At 47.4% G+C, this 27,013-nt stretch overlaps 1 protein-coding gene across 7 annotated transcripts in view; it reads left to right on the forward strand.

The window, feature by feature from the left end:
* The window catches only part of LOC134029720 (ubiquitin-conjugating enzyme E2 J2), a 59,819-nt gene extending 34,210 nt beyond the window's left edge, over positions 1-25,609 (forward strand). The window contains exons 10-30 of one of the 7 annotated variants that reach the window (XM_062473991.1): positions 4,400-4,509; positions 5,020-5,071; positions 5,185-5,285; positions 5,619-5,730; positions 5,916-6,127; positions 10,107-10,176; positions 10,297-10,391; positions 10,848-11,062; positions 11,226-11,330; positions 11,926-12,027; positions 12,242-12,456; positions 12,769-12,878; positions 13,209-13,319; positions 13,504-13,610; positions 16,982-17,031; positions 20,038-20,168; positions 20,405-20,445; positions 20,563-20,665; positions 21,242-21,380; positions 22,914-22,994; positions 25,033-25,609. In XM_062473991.1, the coding sequence (XP_062329975.1) occupies positions 4,400-4,509; positions 5,020-5,071; positions 5,185-5,285; positions 5,619-5,730; positions 5,916-6,127; positions 10,107-10,176; positions 10,297-10,391; positions 10,848-11,062; positions 11,226-11,330; positions 11,926-12,027; positions 12,242-12,456; positions 12,769-12,878; positions 13,209-13,319; positions 13,504-13,610; positions 16,982-17,031; positions 20,038-20,168; positions 20,405-20,445; positions 20,563-20,665; positions 21,242-21,380; positions 22,914-22,994; positions 25,033-25,317 (2,547 nt within the window). In that variant the 3' untranslated portion in view covers positions 25,318-25,609. Of the gene's footprint in view, positions 1-4,399; positions 4,510-5,019; positions 5,072-5,184; positions 5,286-5,618; positions 5,731-5,915; positions 6,128-10,106; positions 10,177-10,296; positions 10,392-10,847; positions 11,063-11,225; positions 11,331-11,925; positions 12,028-12,241; positions 12,457-12,768; positions 12,879-13,208; positions 13,320-13,503; positions 17,032-17,951; positions 18,655-19,100; positions 19,190-19,574; positions 19,803-20,037; positions 20,169-20,404; positions 20,446-20,562; positions 20,666-21,241; positions 21,381-22,913; positions 22,995-25,032 lie in introns of those variants that run through there. The other 6 variants (XM_062473994.1, XM_062473992.1, XR_009931688.1 and 3 more) reach the window with 6 other exon arrangements.
* The last annotated feature ends 1,404 nt before the right edge of the window (positions 25,610-27,013 follow it).

Consider the following 27,013-nt stretch of genomic DNA (forward strand, 5'->3'; position numbering starts at 1 on the left):
ATATTTGAATGTAGCATACGAGTGGACAGAATACGTGTGCAGACTAGAATGCTTTAGAGACAGTGGTCTTGCGTGGTGCGTGGTTTGTGTGTGACTGTGTGCGTGGTTTGTGTATGACTCTGTGTGTGGTTTGTGTATGACTGTGTGTGCGGTTTGTGTATGCCTGTGTGTGGTTGGTTCGACGTGTGTGTTCATCTCTGTCACCAGAGAGGTCTGGAGGGGGCAGGGGGTCAGGACCAGAGAGGTCTGGAGGGGGCAGGGGGCCAGGACCAGAGAGGTCTGGAGGGGGCAGGGGGCCAGGACCAGAGAGGTCTGGAGGGGGCAGGGGGCCAGGACCAGAGAGGTCTGGAGGGGGCAGGGGGTCAGGACCAGAGAGGTCTGGAGGGGGCAGGGGGCCAGGACCAGAGAGGTCTGGAGGGGGCAGGGGGTCAGGACCAGAGAGGTCTGGAGGGGGCAGGGGGCCAGGACCAGAGAGGTCTGGAGGGGGCAGGGGGTCAGGACCAGAGAGGTCTGGAGGGGGCAGGGGGTCAGGACCAGAGAGGTCTGGAGGGGGCAGGGGGTCAGGACCAGAGAGGTCTGGAGGGGGCAGGGGGTCAGGACCAGAGAGGTCTGGAGGGGGCAGGGGGCCAGGACCAGAGAGGTCTGGAGGGGGCAGGGGGTCAGGACCAGAGAGGTCTGGAGGGGGCAGGGGGTCAGGACCAGAGAGGTCTGGAGGGGGCAGGGGGTCAGGACCAGAGAGGTCTGGAGGGGGCAGGGGGCCAGGACCAGAGCTATCACACAAGTTTTTTCATCCAGCAGGTCTGGTTTCTTGGACTGAGTCTTAGCCTTACCCTGCCCCTGACCATAACCCAGTGGGGAGGAGGCTCTAACTCTATTTCCCCTCTCTGGCCCCACCTACCTTGGCCTGAACCTAATGCCCCCCCCTCTCTTCATGTTCCTTTATTTGTGTTGGTTTGTCTTCTCTTGTTTGTCTCCTGTGGATGTAAATTTTAGTTTTTTAGGAGGGTTTTATTAGGCCTCCTGCGCCCTTGCATCCTGGGTAAATTTATTTTTACCTAGTCATTCCCCCAAACCTAACCCAGCACAACCTAACCAGTCTAACCCTAACCCTAACCAGCACAAGCCTAACCCTAACCAGCACAACCCTAACCAGCACAAGCCTAACCCTAACCAGCACAAGCCTAACCCTAACCAGCACAACCCTAACCAGCACAAGCCTAACCCTAACCAGCACAACCCTAACCCTAACCAGCACAACCCTAACCAGCACAAGCCTAACCCTAACCAGCACAACCCTAACCAGCACAAGTCTGCTGTTGACATTCTGCTGCACTCGTGTGTGGGTCGCTTCTTCTCCGTTCTTTCGGTGCGCATTTTGAGGGAAACTCACTACTCCACTCTTACTGTCTGATCACCCCCAGGGAAGGAAATGAAATCCGATTGATTGTTGCTTGTTATAGAAGAGCTTTTAATGCCTTGTATATTTATTTTTATAATTTATTGTCAAGTTATTAGGATATCGTTTTTTAATTTAAATGCTACTCTATTGAAAATGAAGATATTCGGCAGATTGGATTATACACTGGTAAGATATCGTATAAACGTTTACTCCGGTAAACAACTTCAAGAACAACTTTAAAATATATATTTTTTTGCAACCTTTCAAAACTTTTTTCGACTTTCACTGTTTCACTGTGTGTGTAAAAAAAAAAACGTTCGAAAATAAGTTTTGAAAGGTTGAAAACATTTACATTTACATTTAGTCATTTAGCAGACGCTCTTATCCAGAGCGACTTACAGTAAGTACAGGGACAATCTCCCCGAGGCAAGTAGGGTGAAGTGCCTTGCCCAAGGACACAACGTCATTTTGCAGAGCCGGGAATCAAACCGGTAACCTTCAGATTACTAGCCCGACTCCCTAACCCTAAGCTCAGCCACCAGACTCACATAGCATTTGTACCAAAACATTTTAGATTTTTTTTTTAGGACCCTATTATACTCTACTGTACTCTACTGTACTCTGCTTTACTCAGTTTTAGGGTTCTCTGTTCTCCTCTCTCTCTCTTTCACTGTGTGTGTGAAAACAAAGTTTCCAAAGTTGTTGTTTTTTTCAACCTTTCAAGTTTATTTTTTAAAATATTTTTTCAACTTTCAAAAATGTTTTTTGGAAAAAAAGGTTTCGAAGGTAAAATTAAAAAAAGCTTGGAAAGGTTGAAAAAGGGTTCGAAAATGAAAGTTAAGAAAGGTTGAAAAAGGTTGTCTGAACACCTCAGACCACGATGTGTTCACCAGTGGTGACACATCTCAACCAGCCGACAGATCGCTGTCGTTCTGCTCCTGCTGTGGAGAGAGGAGACAGGGCTGTCTGGGCCTCACAGCTCACCTGTATCTCTCCTTCTATATCTCTCCTGCATCTCTCCTTTCCTGTATCTCTCCTTTCCTGCATCTCCCCTCCTGCATCTCTCCTATATCTATCCTCCTGCATCTCTCCTGTATCTCTCCTCCTATATCTCTCCTGTATCTCTCCTCCTATATCTCTCCTGTATCTCTCCTTTCCTGTATCTCTTCTTTTCTGCATCTCCCCTCCTGCATCTCTCCTATATCTCTCCTCCTGTATCTCTCCTGTATCTCTCCTCCTGTATCTCTCCTTTCCTGCATCTCTCCTCCTGTATCTCTCCTTTCCTGCATCTCTCCTCCTGTATCTCTCCTCCTGTACCTCTCCTTTCCTGCATCTCTCCTCCTGTATCTCTCCTCCTGTATCTCTCCTCTCCTGCATCTCTCATCCTGCATCTCTCCTCCTGTATCTCTCCTCTCCTGCATCTCTCATCCTGTATCTCTCCTCTCCTGTATCTCTCCTTTCCTGCATCTCTCCTCCTGTATCTCTCCTGTATCTCTCCTTTCCTGCATCTCTCCTCCTGTATCTCTCCTTTCCTGCATCTCTCCTCCTGTATCTCTCCTGTATCTCTCCTCCTGTACCTCTCCTTTCCTGCATCTCTCCTCCTGTATCTCTCCTCCTGTATCTCTCCTCTCCTGCATCTCTCATCCTGTATCTCTCCTCCTGTATCTCTCCTCTCTTGCATCTCTCCTCCTGTATCTCTCCTCTCCTGCATCTCTCCTCCTGTATCTCTCCTCTCCTGCATCTCTCATCCTGTATCTCTCCTCTCCTGCATCTCTCCTCCTGTATCTCTCCTCCTGCATCTCTCCTCCTGTATCTCTCCTGTATCTCTCCTCTCCTGCATCTCTCCTCCTGTATCTCTCCTGTATCTCTCCTCTCCTGCATCTCTCCTCTTGTATCTCTCCTCTCCTGCATCTCTCCTCCTGTATCTTTCCTCCTGCATCTCTCCTCCTGTATCTCTCCTGTATCTCTCCTCTCCTGCATCTCTCCTACTGTATCTCTCCTGTATCTCTCCTCTCCTGCATCTCTCCTCCTGTATCTCTCCTGTATCTCTCCTCTCCTGTATCTCTCCTGTATCTCTCCTCCTGTATCACTCCTCCTGTATCTCTCCTCTCCTGTATCTCTGGCACAACAGGAGTGTGTGTGTGTGTGTGAGTGAGTCTGTGTACCGTTCGTGTGTATGGGCTACTTGGCTGTCAATGCCTGTGCTGTATGCAGTTTACCTTTACTGAAACCTATCTCAGAACTCAGCCTTCCTCCCTCACCATCATCACAGTCATGTCAGCAGCCTGGCTGCCTCACTACTCAAGACGTTAAACACATCCAGGTTCCATTCCATTTCAAATGCTTACAGTAGATCCTTTGTTGTAGACAAAGGAGGCAGGAGATAGAAGAGGTCCTGAGTGATAGGGGACAACTAGTTGATATTAGTCACCTTGATAAGGGTATTATTGTATGTCTAGTCTTACCCTGTCATTAATTTAATCAATGCATCAATACATTAGCTATAACACACACATCAACACAAGCACACTGACATGGTGATTGGTATAGTAATGGGGGACTAATACTATGTGTTGTCAGTCTGTTGAAATCACATTAATGATGTTTTCTGTGTGTGTGTGTAACTTCCATCTACCATCATGTGATGTCAATCAGATTGACAGCACACTGTCTTTCCTGTATCAGCATATCGGTCTGCTGAGTGGAGATCACATTCCAGCCCCCCTAACCTAACCCTAACCCTGTTATCTGGGGTCAGAGGGTGACATGACCCTCTCCCTGGAGAAGTTTGTCTGGTGTCCCACAGTAACACACAGCAGTCTGTTTCAGGGTATCCTGGTCGAGGTGCCAATCAAATGAACCTGATGTGCTTTTAGAAGAAACAAACTGCTTTTATCAGGAGCTTTTGCGAGTGTCTGTTTTGGGAAACATTAGCCAGGTAGTGTATCTTATTAGAGAGACATGTTAACAGTGCCTCTCCTTCTCCTAAACTTTCAGGACTTCTCGTATGACGACACCAAGGTGGAGTTCAACGTGGATGCACCCAATGGGGTGGTGATGGAGGGATACCTGTTCAAGAGAGCCAGCAATGCTTTCAAGACCTGGAACAGGTGAGAGAGAACGAGAGGAAGGAAGAGAGAGACAAACTAAATGTAGATACAGATGTACTATAACTTTAGTTATTTGGGGTATTATGTCATAGAATACTGTGTAGCGACTGACTATACTGTGTGACACCATCCTACAAAATATTTTTTTTATACTCTTAAGTCCAGCTAGCTTAGCTACAATGTAAGTCCAGCTAGCTTAGCTACAATGTAAGTCCAGCTAGCTTAGCTACAATGTAAGTCCAGCTAGCTTAGCTACAATGTACATCATTGTATTATTTCTGTCTCATGCTTGCCCCATGGATCGGCCCTGAGCAAACCTTTTAGCCTCATGGCTGCACCCATTCAAGATTAATTCTCATATCTAGACTGCATTGACCTTCCATGGAGACAGCAAATGTTTTTTGGTGTATTGCGTTAGTGGGAGGGATAAAAAAAAATCAATAGTTCTGATCTACTGGGTTGTGATTGGTGGTCCATCTAACTGTGACCCCCCCCCCACCCGTTTCCTAGGCGATGGTTCTCCATACAGAACAGCCAGCTGGTTTACCAGAAGAAACTCAAGGTGTGTTTTATTTACCATGAAAGATTCTGAAGAGGTTTGCTATGAAGTACAAAGTCCTTGTTTAAAAATGTGTACCCAGAGTGTTTATTGACAGGTCTGTCGTCCAATGACAGGACTCCCTGACGGTGGTGGTGGAGGACCTTCGGCTGTGCTCAGTCAAGCCCTGCGAGGACAGCGAGAGGAGGTTCTGCTTCGAGGTCGCCTCCCCCACCAAGTAAGTGTGTTGGTCCCCTGTATTCATGCAGGTGTGTGTTTCAGGTTTACATGTCCATGCAGGTGTGTGTGTGTGTGTGTGTTTCAGGTTCAGTTTATTGCCACCATTAGTAACACATACAGGTACATGATATGCAGGTACAGGTACATGATATGCAGGTACAGGTACATGATATACAGGTACATGATGTACAGGTACATGATGTACAGGTACATGACGTACAGGTACATGACGTACAGGTACATGACGTACAGGTACATGACGTACAGGTACATGACGTACAGGTATATATGAATACTGTGTGTGTGTCCTGACATGTCATGGTGTCTTTAGGAGCTGCATGCTGCAGGCTGAGTCGGAGAAGCTACGCCAGGCATGGATCCAGGCGGTCCAGGCCAGCATCGCCTCAGCCTACAGAGAAATCTCAGATAACTGCTACATAGAGGTACAGCCACTCACACAGACACAACTCATCTGAATACAGAGGTCTCTCAGTGTGGATGTCTGGGCAAAGACCACTGATCCCCACGCTCTCCCCTCCCCTCCTCCCCCCTCCCCCCTCCCCCCTCCCCTCCCCTCCTCTCCTCTCCCCTCCTCTCCCCTCCCCTCCCCTCCCCTCCCCCTCCACAGCGTTTGGACAGAACTGCCTCCCCCTCAACCTGCAGCATCGACTCGGCCAACGAGGCGCGGGAGCGGGGGGGGGCGCGGGGGGACAGTCTGGTCCAACGGGTGCAGATGCTGCCGGGCAACGAGCTGTGCTGCGACTGCAGCCAGGCCGCCCCCTGCTGGGCCTCCATCAACCTGGGTGTGCTGCTATGCATCGAGTGCTCTGGGATACACAGGTACGGAACTACAGAGAGAGGGCAGGTGGAGGAGGGGGCAGTGGAGGAGGGGGCAGGTGGAGGAGGGGGCAGTGGAGGAGGGGGCAGGTGGAGGAGGGGGCAGTGGAGGAGGGGGCAGGTGGAGGAGGGGGCAGTGGAGGAGGCGGCAGGTGGGGGAGGGGGCAGGTGGGGGAGGGGGCAGGTGGGTAGGGAGGTGGAGGAGAGGGCAGGTGGAGGAGAGGGCAGTGGAGGAGAGGGCAGGTGGGTAGGGAGGTGGAGGAGAGGGCAGGTGGAGGAGAGGGCAGTGGAGGAGAGGGCAGGTGGAGTAGGGGGCAGATGGAGGAGAGGGCAGGTGGGTAGGGAGGTGGAGTAGGGGGCAGGTGGAGGAGAGGGCAGGTGGGTAGGGAGGTGGAGGAGAGGGCAGGTGGAGGAGGGGGCAGGTGGGTAGGGAGGTGGAGGAGAGGGCAGGTGGAGGAGGGGGAAGTGGAGGAGGGGATAGTGGAGGAGGGGGCAGGTGGAGGAGAGGGCAGGTGGGTAGGGAGGTGGAGGAGGGGGCAGGTGGAGGAGAGGGCAGGTGGGTAGGGAGGTGGAGGAGAGGGCAGGTGGAGGAGAGGGCAGGTGGAGGAGGGGGCAGGTGGGTAGGGAGGTGGAGGAGAGGGCAGGTGGAGGAGGGGGCAGGTGGGTAGGGAGGTGGAGGAGAGGGCAGGTGGAGGAGAGGGCAGGTGGAGGAGAGGGCAGGTGGAGTAGGGGGCAGGTGGAGGAGAGGGCAGGTGGGTAGGGAGGTGGAGGAGAGGGCAGGTGGAGTAGGGGGCAGGTGGGTAGGGAGGTGGAGGAGAGGGCAGGTGGAGGAGGGGGCAGGTGGGTATGGAGGTGGAGGAGAGGGCAGGTGGAGGAGAGGGCAGGTGGGTAGGGAGGTGGAGGAGAGGGCAGGTGGAGGAGGGGGCAGGTGGGTAGGGAGGTGGAGGAGAGGGCAGGTGGAGGAGAGGGCAGGTGGGTAGGGAGGTGGAGGAGAGGGCAGGTGGGGGAGGGGGCAGGTGGAGGAGGGGGCAGGTGGGTAGGGAGGTGGAGGAGAGGGCAGGTGGAGGAGAGGGCAGGTGGAGGAGGGGGCAGGTGGAGGAGAGGGCAGGTGGAGGAGGGGGCAGGTGGGTAGGGAGGTGGAGGAGAGGGCAGGTGGAGGAGAGGGCAGGTGGAGGAGGGGGCAGGTGGAGGAGAGGGCAGGTGGGTAGGGAGGTGGAGGAGAGGGCAGGTGGAGGAGGGGGCAGTGGAGGAGGGAATAGTGGAGGAGGGGGCAGGTGGAGGAGAGGGCAGGTGGGTAGGGAGGTGGAGGAGGGGGCAGGTGGAGGAGGGGATAGTGGAGGAGGGGGCAGGTGGAGGAGAGGGCAGGTGGGTAGGGAGGTGGAGGAGAGGGCAGGTGGAGGAGAGGGCAGGTGGGTAGGGAGGTGGAGGAGAGGGCAGGTGGAGGAGAGGGCAGGTGGGTAGGGAGGTGGAGGAGAGGGCAGGTGGAGGAGAGGGCAGGTGGAGGAGGGGGCAGGTGAGTAGGGAGGTGGAGGAGAGGGCAGGTGGAGGAGAGGGCAGGTGGGTAGGGAGGTGGAGGAGAGGGCAGGTGGAGGAGAGGGCAGGTGGGTAGGGAGGTGGAGGAGAGGATAGGTGGAGGAGGGGGCAGGTGGGTAGGGAGGTGGAGGAGAGGGCAGGTGGAGGAGAGGGCAGGTGGGTAGGGAGGTGGAGGAGAGGGCAGGTGGAGGAGGGGGCAGGTGGAGGAGAGGGCAGGTGGAGGAGAGGGCAGGTGGGTAGGGAGGTGGAGGAGAGGGCAGGTGGAGGAGGGGGCAGGTGGAGGAGAGGGCAGGTGGAGGAGAGGGCAGGTGGGTAGGGAGGTGGAGGAGAGGGCAGGTGGAGGAGGGGGCAGGTGGAGGAGAGGGCAGGTGGGTAGGGAGGTGGAGGAGAGGATAGGTGGAGGAGGGGGCAGGTGGGTAGGGCAACGTCATGGATGTGTTCTACTATGACAGTTTGGAGTGTCATGGATGTGTTCTACTATGACAGCAAAAGTGATAATAACCACTGGTAAATTGGCTTAGATAATTTCACTCTATATCACAGGGCTCTCAAGTGTCACGCATTGACCGTGACAGTCACTCATTTCGGTATTTTGTCACACACTCCCACCACACATTGTATTTCTCACACGGAAAAACTATTTATAATATATTTAATATGCTGCAACAGCGCCCAACTAAAATTTCTACACTCTCACTATGGAACCGGCAGGAATCAAGCGCGTCTTCCCTGGAATTCTTAGTCGAGTCTGCCACTTATCAGCCAATCAAAAAAAAGAAAGGGGCTACACAATAGCCAATCAGAAAATAGCACTATTGTATCTGGGTAAGATTTAACGCAACAACCAATTTTAAAAAAGCATATCCTGGAATTGTTCACGTGATTCTGCTACAATGTCTTCCGAAAGTTTCGTTCACCCACAGAGGAAACCACTGGAGCTTGAGCATCACTTTGAGCACCGAGTAGACTAAGTCATGATCTCCTGTTTTAATGTTACAACAAATTAACAACTTGTTTGACACAAACAGTGACAACTTGACTACTGTTAGAAAAGGTTTCCCAGATAATTAGCATCAGTTTTTCATGAGTGTCTGTAACTCAGCCAACTGTTTTACAGCCTGTTCACTAACAACACCTGCTCAGAAGTATTCTAGGCCTAGTCATATTTCCGTTATCACACGATGACTGACATATTGTCACATTATAAACATCTCTTTCCAAATATGATTAATAATTGTATTAGCACTAAATACATTTAAGTGTATTGCAAAACTTGAGAGCCTTGATATCAGTATAGAGTGTTTAGTGTTCTGAGTGTTTCTGATCTTGTGTTTGGTGTTCTGAGTGTTTCTGATCTTGTGTTGGTGTTCTGAGTGTTTCTGATCTTGTGTTGGTGTTCTGAGTGTTTCTGATCTTGTGTTGGTGTTCTGAGTGTTTCTGATCTTGTGTTGGTGTTCTGAGTGTTTCTGATCTTGTGTTGGTGTTCTGAGTGTTTCTGATCTTGTGTTGGTGTTCTGAGTGTTTCTGATCTTGTGTTGGTGTTCTGAGTGTTTCTGATCTTGTGTTGGTGTTCTGAGTGTTTCTGATCTTGTGTTTGGTGTTCTGAGTGTTTCTGATCTTGTGTTGGTGTTCTGAGTGTTTCTGATCTTGTGTTGGTGTTCTGAGTGTTTCTGATCTTGTGTTGGTGTTCTGAGTGTTTCTGATCTTGTGTTGGTGTTCTGAGTGTTTCTGATCTTGTGTTGGTGTTCTGAGTGTTTCTGATCTTGTGTTGGTGTTCTGAGTGTTTCTGATCTTGTGTTGGTGTTCTGAGTGTTTCTGATCTTGTGTTGGTGTTCTGAGTGTTTCTGATCTTGTGTTGGTGTTCTGAGTGTTTCTGATCTTGTGTTGGTGTTCTGAGTGTTTCTGATCTTGTGTTGGTGTTCTGAGTGTTTCTGATCTTGTGTTGGTGTTCTGAGTGTTTCTGATCTTGTGTTGGTGTTCTGAGTGTTTCTGATCTTGTGTTGGTGTTCTGAGTGTTTCTGATCTTGTGTTGGTGTTCTGAGTGTTTCTGATCTTGTGTTGGTGTTCTGAGTGTTTCTGATCTTGTGTTGGTGTTCTGAGTGTTTCTGATCTTGTGTTGGTGTTCTGAGTGTTTCTGATCTTGTGTTGGTGTTCTGAGTGTTTCTGATCTTGTGTTGGTGTTCTGAGTGTTTCTGATCTTGTGTTGGTGTTCTGAGTGTTTCTGATCTTGTGTTGGTGTTCTGAGTGTTTCTGATCTTGTGTTGGTGTTCTGAGTGTTTCTGATCTTGTGTTGGTGTTCTGAGTGTTTCTGATCTTGTGTTGGTGTTCTGAGTGTTTCTGATCTTGTGTTGGTGTTCTGAGTGTTTCTGATCTTGTGTTGGTGTTCTGAGTGTTTCTGATCTTGTGTTGGTGTTCTGAGTGTTTCTGATCTTGTGTTGGTGTTCTGTAGAAGTCTGGGGGTTCACTGCTCCAAGGTGCGCTCCCTCACACTGGACTCCTGGGAACCAGAGTTACTCAAGGTGCACTTCCTGTTTCCTGTTCCTAATCTGTCATCTTCCTGTTTCTTGTTCCTAACCTGACATCTTCCTGTTTCCTGTTCTTACCCTGACATCTGTTAACGACTCCCTCTCCCCATCCAGCTGATGTGTGAGTTGGGTAACACGGTCATCAACCAGATCTACGAGGGAGCCTGTGATGAGCTGGGCACCCGGAAGCCCGGCCCGGCCAGCACCAGGTGAGTCCTGCTGCAGAGAAGAAGCAGAACCAGGAAGTTTTCGTTTTCGAAGTGTGTTACACAACGGCATGCTGTAAGATCGCCTATACTCGTGCATTGCTTGGTATCATTGTTCCCCTATCAACAATACGGGAACAATATATTCCAGTGCGGTTTATATTCAAATTTACAAACACAAAGCTCCCATTCTGGTGGGGTCCGGTTTATAGAAAATGCGGCTTATTTTCCGAAAAATACGTTACTTATTTTAAGTACACTTCCAATTATGTAGAAAAAGACAAACATTATGAAAATGTATGACGTTCCCATTGGATAAATTTAATTTAGAGTTTAGAGATTTACGCTTGCGACAAACTATGAGTAGGAATGGAAAGACCAGAAAGAAAATTGAAACATCACCCTATCTAGAGACAGGAATGTATGTTCTGTATTAAGTCCACCTCCTGTGTGGTGCAGGCAGGAGAAGGAGGCCTGGATCCAGGCCAAGTACGTGGAGCGGCGCTTCCTGAGGAAGCTGCGAGGCAGTGGAGCACTGGGAGAGGGGGGGGGGAAGCCTCGCCCCTGGGGGGGGAAGAAGTGTGTGAGACGCAGTAGCTCAGCGCGGCCGCCCAAGACCCGCAGGAGGCACCGCCACGACCTCGGGAGCGCCTTGCCTGCCAACCTGTCTGCAGGTCAGGGTCCAGACATCCCTCTCCGGGGAGTACCAGTTCATAGTTGTTGTTGACACTGGAGAATAGATAGACAGCCAGGTTGTTTTGTTGAAGTTGCCTTAGTCATCCTTAAAGGGCTGTAAGTTTAGCTCAAGTGTTTCTCTCTTTCTTCCTGGATGTTCAGCGGCTGCAGCAGCAAAGTTCCGTCGTGACTCTCTGTTCTGTCCTGACGAGCTGGATCATTTGTTCTCCTACTTCGACACCGGATCTGCCGGATCTGGGCCTCGCAGTAAGAACAGACTGGGTGTGGTGTGCTTTGATGTGGTTTGTGGTAGTGTGTGTGTTGTGGTAGTGTGTGTGTTGTGGTAGTGTGTGTGTGTGTTGTGGTAGTGTGTGTGTGTGAGTGTGTTGTGGTAATGTGTGTGTTGTGGTAGTGTGTGTGTTGTGGTAGTGTGTGTGTGTGTGTGTGTGTTGTGGTAGTGTGTGTGTGTGAGTGTGTTGTGGTAGTGTGTGTGTTGTGGTAGCGTGTGTGTTGTGGTAGTGTGTGTGTGTGTTGTGGTAGTGTGTGTGTTGTGGTAGTGTGTGTGTGTGTTGTGGTAGTGTGTGTGTTGTGGTAGTGTGTGTGTTGTGGTAGTGTGTGTGTGTGAGTGTGTTGTGGTAGTGTGTGTGTTGTGGTAGTGTGTGTGTTGTGGTAGTGTGTGTGTTGTGGTAGTGTGTGTGTGTGAGTGTGTTGTGGTAGTGTGTGTGTTGTGGTAGTGTGTGTGTTGTGGTAGTGTGTGTGTGTGAGTGTGTTGTGGTAGTGTGTGTGTTGTGGTAGTGTGTGTGTGTGAGTGTGTTGTGGTAGTGTGTGTGAGGGGACTAACGTGTCCATGTGGCCCTGGTGGGTCCTGCAGGTCTGAGCAGTGACAGTGGTCTGGGCGGCAGCACCGACGGCTCCACAGATGTCCTGGTGTTTGGCTCTGTGGTGGATAGCGTCACCGAGGAGGGTATGTGACTGTGTGTGTGTGTGTGTGTGTGTGTGTGTGTGTGTGTGACTGTGTGTGTGGGGGTGCCGTTGTGTGCGTGTGACTGTGTGTGTGTTCTTAGCTGTATAAATATAAAAATACATATTTTATTCAAACATTGTTTTAGACCTGTCTGAGATCAGCATTACAACTAAAAATCCTGTGATTGTCACCAAGTTTCTTCCTCCCCTTACAGAGGAGTCTGAGGACTCCAGTGTGGAGGGGGAGGTGGAGGGGGAGGGCTGGGACGGTGAGGATGTGAGGGAACGGTCCCCGGGCTCCCTGCTCCACCGGGCATCTCGCCTGCGCTGCCTAACTCTGATGGCCGAGGCTCTGGCCCAGGGCGCGGACGTCAGCTCTGCGAGCGATGACGAGGAGGGCCGGACCCCTCTCATACAGGCCGTCATAGGGGTGAGGAACACAACACACACTGCAGCTGTGAGTGTCCTGCAGGGCTCTCTGGTGGCATGTGTGTGTGTGACGTGTGTGTGTGACGTGTGTGACATGTGTGTGTGTGACATGTGTGACGCTGCAGCTGCGTGTGTCCTGCAGGGCTCTCTGGTGGTGTGTGTTTGTGTGACGTGTGTGTGTGACGTGCGTTTGTGTGACGTGTGTGTGTGTGACGTGTGTGATGCTGCAGCTGTGTGTGTCCTGCAGGGCTCTCTGGTGGCGTGTGTGTGTGTGACGTGTGTGTGTGACGCTGCAGCTGTGTGTGTCCTGCAGGGCTCTCTGGTGGCGTGTGAGTTCCTGCTGCAGAACGGAGCTGACGTCAACCAGCGTGACAGGAGGGGGCGGGGCCCGCTGCACCATGCCACACACCTGGGACACACCGGGTGAGACCTCACCCTAGCCCCGCCCTCGCCCTAGCCCCGCCCTAGCCCCGCCCTCACCCTATCCCCGCCCTCACCCTTGCCCCGCCTTCATCCTAGCCCCGGCCCCTACCAGCCAGATCACCCTAACCCTGGCCCTCTACCAGGCGGTCTTTGGACCAGATGTACACTTGACGGTCATTAAAGCCAGTCTAGTAGATAAAGAATTGTGCTGACTCACCCACTTTTATCTATTTATTATGTTGCTGTTTGTTCACGTGTGGTTCATCATTCCGAACGTGACACATTAATCCCTCTTATTTTTCCTGCTCCTCCGCTCCCTCCCCCCTCCAGGCAGGTGTGTTTGTTTCTGAAGAGGGGTGCGTCCCAGACGGAGGTGGACGACGAGGGGCAGGCTCCTCTGAGTGTGGCGCTGCAGGCGGCCAATGCAGACATTGTCACACTGTGAGTGGCCACATTGGGGGTGTGGGGATTTCCAGTTGGGCCCAGTTTGCTTTACTGACACGTCTCTCTCTCCTGTCCCCTCATCCTTCTAACCTTCTCCCTCTCCTTCTCCCTCTCCTCCCCCCTCATCCTCCTCCCCCCTCCCCCTCCTCCACCACCTCTCCGTGCACCCCCCTCTCCACAGGCTGCGTCTGGCCAGGATGAACGAGGAGATGCGTGAGGCGGAGGGTCCTGTGGCGCTGGGCCAGCCAGGCCAGTACCACAGCAACAGCCCCACAGAACAGCAGTATAGGAAGTGCATTCAGGAGTTCATCTGCATCACCATAGAGGAATGCTAGGGAACACCAGAGAGGCACACTGTTATACCCCATCACGGGTAGACCGCAAGATCAGGTCACCCATAGACATTGATCTGAAGTCAGCATGGCCACTTTCCTGAAGATGTTCAGTAACAGGGTTCAGGGCTGGTTGGCTGGTCTCAGATCTGTGTCTAAGGGCAACATCTACAAGGAGTGTTCAGGGCATTAGTGGGAAGGATGAGCAGGGAGATAGAGAGTGGAACACACATCTTCACTGTGTGTGTTGGACGTGGGCTCTTCTGCCATTCTGGGCTCCATCTCTGGAAATGTGTTCTTCTGCTACTTCTGGAGCACCTGCTTTTCTGTGACTGTGTCCCTGCCATCTGACCTCTACTGCCACCTTTTTCTCTCTGCATCGTATCTTTACAGACTGGACTGGGGTGGGAACAACACCGTATGCTTGTCACTGTTGTGCCATCTGCCGACAGGTCACTGTGCAGGTGTCTGGAAGCATCTGGCCTCTGATTGATGTCACAGAACTATACTGCCATTTCAATATTGAGAATTGAGTCCAGAAGCACTGTAACACGGGCTGAAACACACCTCCTGCCTCCGCCAGAGCTCTGTGGGGAGAATGTGGCCTCTGCCTCAGTGTTCTCTCAGCATGTCTCCTGCCTCCTCTCTCTCCCCTCTCAATATTCTCTTCAGCTTATAGATGTTGTCTTTCAAGTTGATGTCACTTAGAAATTCTGTCAGAGGAAGATGTGAGAGAGAGAGAGAGAGAGAGAGAGAGAGAGAGAGAGAGAGAGAGAGAGAGAGAGAGAGAGAGAGAGAGAGAGAGAGGGTAAAAGGATGCTGAGTTGGAATGAAACACTATAAATATAATACAATAATTTTAAAAAAAGAAATGCAGCTGCACTTTTCTTACCTGACAGTATTAGGATTTTTGTTTATTCAGTGTCGTTTTTTTCCGTCATGGTATCATTCACTCAAACTGTCTTTATTTGTGTTTTTTGTTTTATTTATGTCAAAATACTAGTGTAATGAATATCGAGATGCAGAATGTTTCTGGTTCTTTCTAGTCTTTCAACGTGCAGTATTCTCTTCTTTTTAAAAAGAATATCTTTTTGATTATTTCTGCTTTTAAATAATACACAAACATCTGTCCATCTACCTTTCCTCTTATTAGCATCTGGAACAAGTCACAACTGTCATACAAAAACTTTTTATTCAAGATCTTGGGAGGTATTAAGATTCCTTTATAGAAATCAGGCTGTTTCTGTTTCTTATAAACATCGAGGATTGCAGTCAGGGAGCGTTGCTGCGTGTATTGTGACTCCGGATATTTTAGGACTGAAGTTGGGGGCTCAGTCCTAATATGATCCAGTCTGGATTATGCAGCCCATGGATACTCCCCACTGGAGTTGTTTTGTTTTAGGGCTGCAAAATAATTCGTCCTGTATGGTTTATGTTGGAGGAATGATTGGAGTCCAATGAAGATAGATACACCTTATCATTTTGACTGGTCATCGCCTGTATTCTGCATGCTTTCATCAAAGTCCAGAATGCTCTAAACTGCTCTAAAATTTTATTGTGAGCATGATGATTACTTAGCTGTGGTCACTTCATCTTGCAGTCCTGTTTAAAAGCATGACCTCACAATGACCAGACCTTCTGTGTGCATCTACACAACCAGATGATCTGTGTGCATCTACACAACCAGATGATCTGTGTGCATCTACACAACCAGATGATCTGTGTGCATCTACACAACCAGATGATCTGTGTGCATCTACACAACCAGATGATCTGTGTGCATCTACACAACCAGATGATCTGTGTGCATCTACACAACCAGATGATCTGTGTGCATCTACACTGTGTGCCATCTACTCAACCAGACTCTGAATCTGCAACAGCTTCAGGACAGTGTTGGTTGTTTTTCATCAACCAAGTAAGATTGCAAAATACGTAATAGTTTCTTTTTGCTAGTCGTCATCAGGGTCTCGATATGTGATTGGCATACATTTTTATAAACCTTTTGTCTTCTGCCAAACACTTTCGAAAAGGGAAGCAGACAAATTCTGTGTCAGTTTGAGTTCAACTTTTCAGAGTAAGATGACCTCGTAGGTCAACAATAATAATGTGTTAGCACCAGAGTCCGTGTTTTTCAAACGTAAAAAAAGGTAACGACCCAAGAGTAATTTGGGTCCTGGATTATGAAGTAAACAGTCGTCTTCTGTTTCATTAGAAAATCTACAGTTTGATTCCACCATAAACTAGGATGTGATAGTTTAGATGGTGTGAGCTGTCAGGCGACGAGCCAGGCGACGTAAGTGTCTTTTGGTGTGTGTATATAGACTTTTGGGGAGAGTTTTTTAAGAATTCTTTGAAAACAACTGTGCTGTACATGTGCTTCTGCTCATTTTAACTCTCAACTCAACTGCCTGCTCTCAGCATTCAAACAACAACATCCTTCCTGCCTGTATGATTTTATTTTTCTCTTCCAAATTATCTGTAAAACCTTTTGGGATTACTGTTACATAGTTCAGTACTATTTGGAGACATTATGTATTGTTTACATTTGAATATCTTTAAAGTACTTCCTTCCATTTGTTTAGAAACACTGAGAAAAAAGAAATGCAGAGAATAAAACTGATGAGATGTGTTTATTAAAGCCTCCGCCTTCTCTCTGGTCATGTCTGCCTCTGAATAGGCCTTCAGTGTTGCTGTAACTTTGTTGGACTGCTGACAGTTGTCAGACTGTTACAGGTGCTGACAGTTTGCCAGACTGTTACAGGTGCTGACAGTTTGCCAGACTGTTACAGGTGCTGACAGTTTGTCAGACTGTTACAGGTGCTGACAGTTTGCCAGACTTTTACAGGTGCTGACAGTTTGTCAGACTGTTACAGGTGCTGACAGTTTGCCAGACTGTTACAGGTGCTGACAGTTTGCCAGACTGTTACAGGTGCTGACAGTTTGCCAGACTGTTACAGGAACGCTGTGGGACTTGAATGACTGATTGTCGGGTGTCTGTCTCTAACAACATATGGGTTCACTCTTGGCTATGGGGAATGCAGTTACACGTTACGGGTTTAGGATTAGGGTTACCACTCAAACCACTCAGACACTTGACTTGTACAGACTCCTTATTTAGCCTTTTACAACCAGACACATACAGTAACTCTCAAAGATATTTGATGTCGGGATAATACTGTAAAGGTTGTCACCTAAAACTGATTATGACTGAAGTTGGGGTTGTTTTCCCAAAAAATGCTTGTAAAAGGCTATACAAATCAAATTGGATTTGATGTTCCCAGGAAGAAAGTGACTTAATGTCTGTTGTTGCTTCCATTGATACAGGAGTCACAGCAGGAACCAGGAGGGTGAAGAACAAGGATGGTCGTGACAGAGTGAGTGAAGCATCATGGTCTATAACATGGTCTCTGTCTTCTTCCTTAAAGGAACTGTCATCTGTTTCTCTGTTTTGGCATAAACACACACACAGGTTTGTTTTACCATCCTAGTGAGAATCAATTCACTCCCATTCAAAGTCATCTTATCCCTGACATCAACCCAACCTGCTTTTTTCTTAACCCTTGTGTTCTCCTCGGGTCGTTCTGACCCATCAGTCATTGTGACCCACCTTCGTATTGCGACAACTTTACCGCATACAAAAACAAAGTGAAGCATTTTCTTTTAACCGTCGGGCTGTCTCAGACCCCCCACATTGCGAAGGTTAAAAGAAAAGTATTTTTATTTGGTTTTGTATTGGGTAAAATTGGGTAAACACAATGATGGTTCGTTATGAACCTTTGGGTCATGTGACCCGAAGGCAGCACGAGGGTTAAGCGTATATGGAACAGAAGGGTTGTTTGGTGGGATTGAATTACCTCGGAAACCATAAAGAACATTTGTCAATTAAACTTTTGAACTATTTTATGCTAGTTTTAGTCAGTGGGCTGCTTAGACCTGAGTTACTGTGAGTGGATCAGGATGTTAACCCTAACCCATCCAGAGTTACTGGGTATCAGTCTACCAGAACTGCTTATGGACATATTAGACCCTTTATCCTACTGTACTACAAGATACAGAATGCTACCAAGCTACTAATGGAGCCTTATATCCATCAAACACACATAGGCCTGTCAGTCACAGAACCAGACAGAAGGAATCTAGACAGACCTTTCTTCTGTTGCGCTTCACTAACAAGGGGACTCAAATTTTGTGAGATTAACACAGTTAACACTGATAATATGAAATAATGCGTTTTATTGTTTAACCTAAAAGAACTACACAGTGGTTGCGTGACTAGTGTGTTCCCCTACTGCAGGTTTCTCCACTTACACCAACATCTTTTGGGAGTTTTCTCTCCCGGCATCTCTCCAGCCCCAGGAGCTAAACTGACGAAGCACTTCAGACTGGTGGTGACTAACTGGCAACAACAACCAGATCGGCAACAGCAACCAACTATAACACAACCAGACTGGCAACAGCAACCAACCTTAACTCAACTATCAAGCAGAACCATGCTACACTGAAACTCAGTGAACTGTTGAACACTGTGATTTGAGGACAGAATGTACAACTATGAAGTTACTTTATTGTCATTTGAGGAAATCTTCAAAAACATAAGTAGCACCAGAGTGCGAATTATGCACTGACAATCGGGGTATCGACCCCCGACCTGTTGTTTTTACGTCTTTTGGGGGGGTCCAAGTCTTAATTAGGGGGGTCAAATCCCCCCATAATTCAAACCCTTGACTTTGACTTTGAATTGTAAAGTTAGTCAAGGTCATACAAAAAAAAGGTATAATTCCAGTTATTCTGGTAACCCAATAAGCTTTATCTACAGAGAATAATAAAATATAAACAAGAATATTTATATTGCAAGGTAAAAACGTAAGTAAGTATCTACATAAAAGGGTAGCCATGAGATCAATCATGTGGATGGATATTCATGCTGGGGACAATAAAATGTTTTGAGATGGTTGTCCTTTGTCTTGATGGATTTCACATGCTGCAGGATAACCCAGGTAGGATAGCGTAAACAAGCCTACGAAAAAAAATAAGTAACACTATTTTGTAGTAGCCTATACGTTTGGCGGAATGAATCAGATCTACCTTTTTCACTTTCGTTTAATTTTTGTGGCTTCTTGCGTAGAAAACATTTTATAAATTTGTATTTCATTGTATTGTTATGATTAGACGTTGTCTCATATGAAATTGTTGAGACGGGGAATGGCGTCATCGTGTACTTCAAGTAGTTGAATGTAAATGTCCTGAGGAGGAGATGATGTAGAGACGCTGGTCCGCTCTAACTCCTCCTAGCTGACGGCTCTGCGCTCTAACTCCCCCTAGCTGACGGCTCTGCCCTCTACTCCCCCTAGATGACGGCTAGGGTTAGGTCTCCGCTCGGGGAAGCCATGTTGAGAAGCTAACTAGACTGGAAAGTCCCCGTGGTAACGTCGCTGCTAGGTTATCGTTTTCGGTTTTGGATTTGACAACATAAACTACGCTTTACATCGGGTCTTTCCGCGAATAACTAATTTAACTGGGTTCTCTGAAGAGGTGACTGATATATTGTGTTGTGTTTGTTTCATATCTTATCTAGTTATTGTCCTGCTTTTGTTGTTTATGTGAAATGCTAGCAAGGCTAAGCTAGCTAACATAGACGTTGGCTAACTTGTTCTCGTAGCATTTAAATATATTAGCTAGCTCTAGCTAGTAGCAGCAGTGGCCTAGCCAGCCAGAACTAGTTGTAAAGAAACGGACTGTTCAGTAGTAACAGCTCAGAGCCCAGTAATACACCTAAACACAACGACCTTCATGCTAAAACAGCTAGCTAGTTGCTGGGGTTAGTTTAGTTAACACAGTGGTCTGTTCTAACTAGTTAATCAGCATGTAACGTAAATAATGACTTATAAGCTCCAAGCGTTTGACTACACTGGCTAGCCAGGTAGGACAATTTAAGCCAATGCTACAGTAGCACCAGCAGCTATTGGCTTTGCGTCAGATTTCATAGCTAGCTTAACTATTTAAGTAATGTGCAAATTAGTACGCAAGGAGTACGGATTGCGCGTGTATTACCCAATTTCTGGAAAGTTAAAGATAAAGTCGTTCCTGTTTTGCTCATTGCGTAGTTGACTAGACAAACGTCAGTGAAGCTGTCATGTTCGGGTCGGTGGGTGCTCCCCAGGCCTGTACATCACTATGTACATGAAATACATATAATCTGGAAGTTACGTCGTCTGTATTTGGGACACCCTTCACACAAACTAAAGACTTCTCTTCACTCGGAAAGCCCAGTAAATGATCATCTTTATGATTTTGTAGGTTAAACTCGAGATGACTGCAGGGATGGCATAACGTGTCAAGATGGGGTTTTCTTTCTGATTATGTAACGCCTCTGTGTCCAGATGAACAGTAATGGGAGCAAGAGAGCGCCAACCACAGCCACGCAGCGACTGAAACAGGATTACCTCAGGATAAAGAAAGACCCCGTGCCTTACATCTGTGCAGAACCTCTCCCCTCCAACATACTGGAATGGTGAATGTCTCACTTTGATCATGTGACCTACTGCAACGTCTAGACATGCATCTTTTACTGTGTTATTGATTTTATTTTTTAAAAGACAACTGAATAATTTACAATGTGCTTGTTATGTAACTTTCTTTAGGCCTGTATCTTAGAACATGTTTGGCCTAAACACCTTTGAGTGCAAAGTAAGGATTGTGATAATCTTCCTAAGTACAAGTTTCATCAAGTGTGTTTGTGTTCTACAGGCACTATGTTGTCAGAGGCCCAGAGAAGACACCATATGAAGGTGACATTACTAACTAGTGACATTACTAATTGGTGACACACAGCTGCCAAAGTGAACATGGTTTTATCCTTCATTAATGAAGTGTGTTATGCTCATGCTAGATCTTTTTATTCACAGGGGGATATTACCATGGAAAACTGATATTCCCGCGTGAATTCCCCTTCAAGCCGCCCAGTATCTACATGATTACACCGAACGGAAGATTTAAATGCAACACAAGGTACGTTTATGACTCACCAGCTTGGTGAAAGGTGTCTACCTTGAGATTCCTCATTTTGTAACAAGCATAGTGGAGCTGTCGTGTCAGCCCTCCCCTAACTGGTAGTCAGTGTTCACAATTTAGAAACTTTTGAAATCTCTGCTTTCGTTGTTGAGCAGCAGTCCCCCTCCCCGAGTTGTGATAGCCGGCAGTCAGGTAAAGTTAACCCCCCCCCCCCCCAGAGTTGAGATAGGTGTGGGTGAGGGGCACAACTTGGTTTGGAATTACGCCATCACATAATCTAGCAACTTTTTGTGACTTTGGAGAGCGAATAACGGCTTCTGGTGAGATTTCTTGATAACACTGCTGGTACTTGAACTCGTGACCTCAGACTAGCAGGCGCAACTATAACCGGGTGGACTGTATTTATACTGGAGTGCTTTTAACCCATTCACATCAGCTACACTGTATTTATGCAAACAAGGTCACCGTATGCAAAGTGAACCAGACTGTTGAGTATCTAACTGATCAGCCTGCTTTACCGTTACCTGGTTGTGTTGTGACCCAGCCCTCCTGGATGTCCTGTTGTGTCCCCAGGCTGTGTCTCTCCATCACAGACTTCCACCCTGACACCTGGAACCCTGCCTGGTCCGTGTCCACCATCCTGACCGGGCTGCTCAGCTTCATGGTGGAGAAGGGCCCCACCCTGGGGAGCATCGAGACCTCCGACTACACGGTGAGTTCAGGGGTCCTCCAGACCTCCTTCAGACCTCCTCCAGACCTCAGACCACACGGTATGTAGACGGGTCCCCAGGAGAGAGACACCTCGGTCAGCAGCACCTGTCAGGGAGGAACTCTGTTGTGATTCAGGTGGTGGAGGACCTGAGGAGACACTCACATGGAACAACTAAGAACCTTATGCTGTGTTGATCCAACCTAGTACATTGGTGTGTTTATTCAATCTAGGGGTCAACCCTGTTCCTGCAGGCTTCATGCTGCAAGTCATTGCACCAGTCCCAGTTGTTAATCTGGTTCAACACCAGAGGCCTGTTCCATTAAGCAAATTTACCAAATAAGCCAGGCTTATGTCGGTTAGTCAGACTCATTTCCATCTGATTCGGTTCCATAATGTAGTACGAACTCATTTACTATGGAAACTTATGCTGCGAAACTGGCCTGGTCCGGGGCAGGCTAACTGTCAGGCTTAGCCCGTTTTGTTGCTTAACCAGACGTTCCTGTAACACTGACCTGATGGGGAAGCGATGATTCAACACAGACTTTCTGGCGTGATGCCTTTTTTACTTAAAGATCCTGTAAAGTGGAATTGAAAACAAGTTTTAAGTTAACACACCACAGAAGAATGTGTTATTAACTACCCATCCAAATTCGAATGAAAAAAAACACAGACAAGTATGTTAAATTAGGCTTTGAAATCATAAGAAAATCAGCAGTCTTCTCTGCTTGAGACTGGGGGGGCGTGTCACCTGAAGGAGCTGAAGCTCTGCCCCCTCGCTGGAAGGCGCCGCCACTCTCAAGTACCTACGACCCAGATAATGGACGCTACGTCAAGCCGAACAAAACAGTATAGAATTCAAATGTATTTGTTCAATGAGTGAAACATACAGATGCATATAAATGAAGCTTGTTCCCCTGAGCTGTAACACAGGAGTAAAAATGTACACCAGAGATAGCAGACAGTGAGCTCTCCAACTACTTCTAGCACATGAGCTACCATACCCCAAATCATGGAATTTGCTTTGCAGGATCTTAAAAAAAAAAAAAAGGATTTAGATGTACATTTATTGAAAATCAACTTCAATAAATAAAACATTTCGGCTAGTTCATTAAACACTGATGAACAATGATTTCAGAACTTTACAAACCTACATAGCCTACGCTTTACTTGTATGGTAGTTTTTTAAATCAAACATTTACGCTGATGCTACATAAAATGTCTTGATCTACATTATCCCAATAGAATGATCATAACTACATAAATCATGTAAATTGCAAAAACAAACCTCATTGACCTTTCGGGTAAACGTTTTTGTGGTTGAGCGACCTGGAACAGGCCGGGATTTCTATTTTTAGTGTTATAGTTTTTCTCTTGTACATTTACATTTATTCATTTAGCAGATGCTTTTATCCAAAGTGACTTCCAAGAGACAGCTTTACAAAAGTGCATAGGTCACTGATCATAACAACGAGCTAGATTTTCTAGAATGTGTTGAGTGTTGTTACATGTGATGTGGTGACTTTGTTTACACAGAAACGCCAGCTGTCTGCCCAGAGTCTGGCCTTCAACCTGAAGGACAAGGTCTTCAGCGAGCTGTTCCCTGATGTTGTTGATGTAAGTATACAAACCTTCCCCTGAAGCTGAACCCAGCCAGGAAGGTTCCCCTACATCAGTGGTCTTCACTATTCTTTTTTCATGAGCCACATTGATAGGACAAAGTCAACAGGAGAGCCACTTTTACTGCAAAGTATCAAAAGGTATCATAAATAGCATACCTGTCTGCTTTGAAGTGCTCTGATTGCATTCAACATGTTGCTTGGAAGATTATCTCTTCCTTGAAGCTGCAAGTTGAGTGTTCACATGTCAGGTATTTAAGGGCATGTTATGTTTGGAACTCTGATTGCTTTCAGCATGTTGCTTGGAAGCATATCTCTTCCTTAAAGCTTCAAGGTGAGAGTGTTCAGGTGATGTCAGTCAGAAAGGCTGTGTGATCCAGCATGGGTCTTCCAGGTGATGTCAGTCAGAAAGCATGCTGTGGCATGCTTCCATGCCACAGATTTATTTGCTATTTTGCCTAAAGGATTAATAACACCAACTGTAGACAAAGTTTGGTAGAGTTTGTAGTTAGGCTAACAGCTACAATTGTGCTCATGTGCCGTGTGCAAAAAAACAAAACGCAGATTAACAAAAGGGAAAACAGTAACACCTTTATTTTTTTATTATATATTTTTTAGTGGTGGGCATAGATTCATTTTTTTAATCTAGATTAATCTCACTGTAATCTTGGCGTTAATCTAGATTAATCTAGATTAAAATGGCTCATTTGAATTCAGCCGAAGGCATTCAGAATATGTGTGCTACGCAAATTAGGACTAAAAGTAAGTCTTTGAGAACGGGTTTCTCAAGCCAGGTGGCGCATTAGACCAGGAGCTCATCTCCTGTTTCCAAAATGCATCACAAACTGCTTGAGAAAGCTGTTCTACTATGATAATTGGTGATGAAAATAAATTATGTTCAATAAGATTTACTTGTGTTTATTAACTGTTTATTAGATTAGTTAGCTTGGCTGATAGAGCTGTGCTGACGGGCTTGCCTCGGTTGCACTCAAACATTGTAGTTTGACGACGACTCTTCCCCTGCACTACATCAGTGCTTGGCCCGGCATCTTCCGCATTAGCTAAGGGATGCTTTGCGTTTAGGTGGTATTTGAGACTGGAAGAACTCCTACAGTAAACTAATTCCGCATAGCACAAGGTGCAAACAACCTTAGTCTTGTCGAGGTTTCCATTGGGAAGCTTCTTAAAAATACTTTTTCCCTGAAGCAAACCAGGCGGCTTCATAGCTGCATCCATGTTAGCACGTCACGTTGATGTAATAATTTCATACACAAGGCATACACACAGGTTCGAAGACTCGTTCTCGCCCCCTACAGTGCAATTCGGCTAGGTATACATCCGCGCTAAAATATCAAGGTGAAAGTCATCATAGCTTGCGTAGTATAGACCCAGCTCCCAACCCAACTTTGAGAATAGATTAACGGCGATATTTTTTTTAACGCCGATAACGGCCCACCACTAATATTTTTAGAGTTGCTTTATTTGTCTTATATAATATAATCTACAATTTCTGTAGAACATTTCTTTAATTCAGCAATGGTGACACAAGCGGGAATCAGATCTCACACTTCCATACGGCTGCTGCTAAAAAAGAAATCTTAGTTGACCAAGAGCATATCAACCAAACAATCGACTAGTCGACTGATATATATATATATATATATATATTTATGTATTATATAGAAATATTTCTATATATATAGGTATCTCTGAGCCCTCCCTAGCGCTACAGCACCTCAACTTTCAGGTGTAAATCCGTGGTGAAAAATGGAACTGCAGCGCGTTCTCATAGAGCCATTGGGACAGATTTCTGGCTGCCCCGCCTATTTTCACGTTGGGTCAAATGACTGTATTATTTACTGCCATGCGAGCCACAAATTAAAGCTTGGCAAGCCGCAGGAAGGAGCCACGCAATGAGTAACACTGCCCTACACCATGTCTCTCTCCCCTGGCTTCTGGCCCTTTCTCTCCCCCTCCCTTCCTCCCTCCCTCCCTTGCCCCTTCCTTCTCTCTCCCCCCCCCCCCCCCCCTCACAGGAGATCAAACAGAAGCAGAAGCTGCAGGAGGAGTTGAGTGTTCGCCAGCAGCCCCTCCCCCTCCCAGACGTGGTCCCTGACCGCGACCCGCAGCATGCCCACTACGGCCTCCCGCCCCTGAACGGAGCCCCCGCCCCCCTCGCTCACCCCGCCCCCGGCCTACAGCAGGCCAATCGTAACCACGGACTGCTGGGCGGGGCCCTGGCCAACCTTTTTGTGATCGTGGGCTTTGCAGCGTTCGCCTACACGGTGAAGTACGTGCTGAGGAGCATAGCCCAGGAGTGAGCCTGCTCTCCCCAGGCAGGCTTCAGAGGACAGTAAACACACTACTACAGAGGGGGGCCTGGCCTCCCCACCCAAGACTTTGGAAGATTGAGGTTCAGCATCCACCACCCTTGAAGTGGGGAGGCAGGATGAAAGTGGGGAGAGGGCGAGGGGGAGTTTAATAGTTGTGATCCAATCTGTGTTTTCGGTGGTTTACAGGAAGTGCTTGGCTCATGGGTTGTAGGAATGTGTGTGTTTGGAGCTGGAAGACAGGTCCTTCTCTGTGGGTGTACGGGGGGGGGGTTACAGGTCTGTGGGTGTACGGGGGGGGTTACAGGTCTGTGGGTGTACAGCCATAACGGGGGGGGGTTACAGGTCTGTGGGTGTACAGCCATAACGGGGGGGGGGGGGTTACATGTCACTTTGTGGAACCACATCATTTGTGGTGGTGTTATTTGTACCAGTTTTCAGTCTGATGTGGCCCCATGGTGTGTGGTTCTCCAAACAATAGCTTCTTCTCATTCCTACCTTTCAGGAAATAAAACGTGTCTCTCTTCCTGGGATGTGGTTGAGATTCCTCTTGTCACCACATCCCTCGGATGGTTTAACTATGAAACAAGACAGTTGGTGGATTTAAGTTAAGCTCACAGGCTACAGTTTCCTATGAAGTCATAAAAAGCTTTATGCTTTTATGACAAGCTTCATGACTAATGACATAAAGGTGCTTCTGCAAAGCTCCAGTTAAATAGTTGCTGTGAGTCACATGGACGCTCTTAAAGATCTTATCTTGGATAAGGCTCTAGCTTGTCTTGTCTGCTGTTACCAGGCCAGATAGGCCTCACTAGCTTTTCCATTACGAGATTTTAAATACTAAAGCAAGTAACTAAATATGTGTTTGAATGATGTCTCGTTCACTGGAATTGTAATTGGGAAAGACAGAAATATGTCGGCCGTGAAATGAGTATTTCATTCTCAGGAAACATGACTCTCTAAGCCCAGTGACGGCTCATGTGGAACACAATCAGTCAGACTGTTTAAAGGGGTAAATTAAGAATGTTGTTGCAATAGGTTGAATACGAATGATGTGACAATGATCGGTGGACTAAATGTGATAGAATTTAAAGTACAATGATAAAGTTCTGAATATTATGATTAATGCTGTTGCCCTGAATTAGTTTCTTTGGCTTTTGGTAAAATCCCATAATGGCTTTGTTTTTGCAAGGCCTCTTGGATCTCTTCAGGTGTGAAGGACAGCTATGAGCCAAGCAGTTCAGCACTGTCTACAGAGAGAATTAAGAGACCAATACCTTTTTAAATCTCCAATCGGCTTAGTTGACCAGTATAGAAAAGCTCTGTTAGGTCCAAACAATGAGACAGCTTGGAGGAATCTACACGACCTTCTGTATATTTTTATTATTGCAGTTCGCTTTCTTTTATTTATAATTGTAGCCTTGGGTGCTGGTCGGTTATAGCAGAATGACTGTCTCTTGCCAAAGAGGGCATGAATAGTGTTGCTGACTAGGAACGCAACAAGCTACCACCCGGGCTAGCAGATTGCTCATACTTTACTGTTGTGCATTTAGCAAAGGTTGTTCAATTGTGTGTTGATTTTAACATAAAAACAGTCAAAGGCAGAAGGCCTGCTGGCATCAGATTCAAGCAGCTCCTGATGTGAGCGCTGTGGGGAAATGGACAGCACCTGTCCACACTCCAGGCC

This window comes from Osmerus eperlanus, chromosome 1 (assembly GCF_963692335.1).
Source record: "Osmerus eperlanus chromosome 1, fOsmEpe2.1, whole genome shotgun sequence".
NCBI lineage: Eukaryota > Metazoa > Chordata > Actinopteri > Osmeriformes > Osmeridae > Osmerus > Osmerus eperlanus.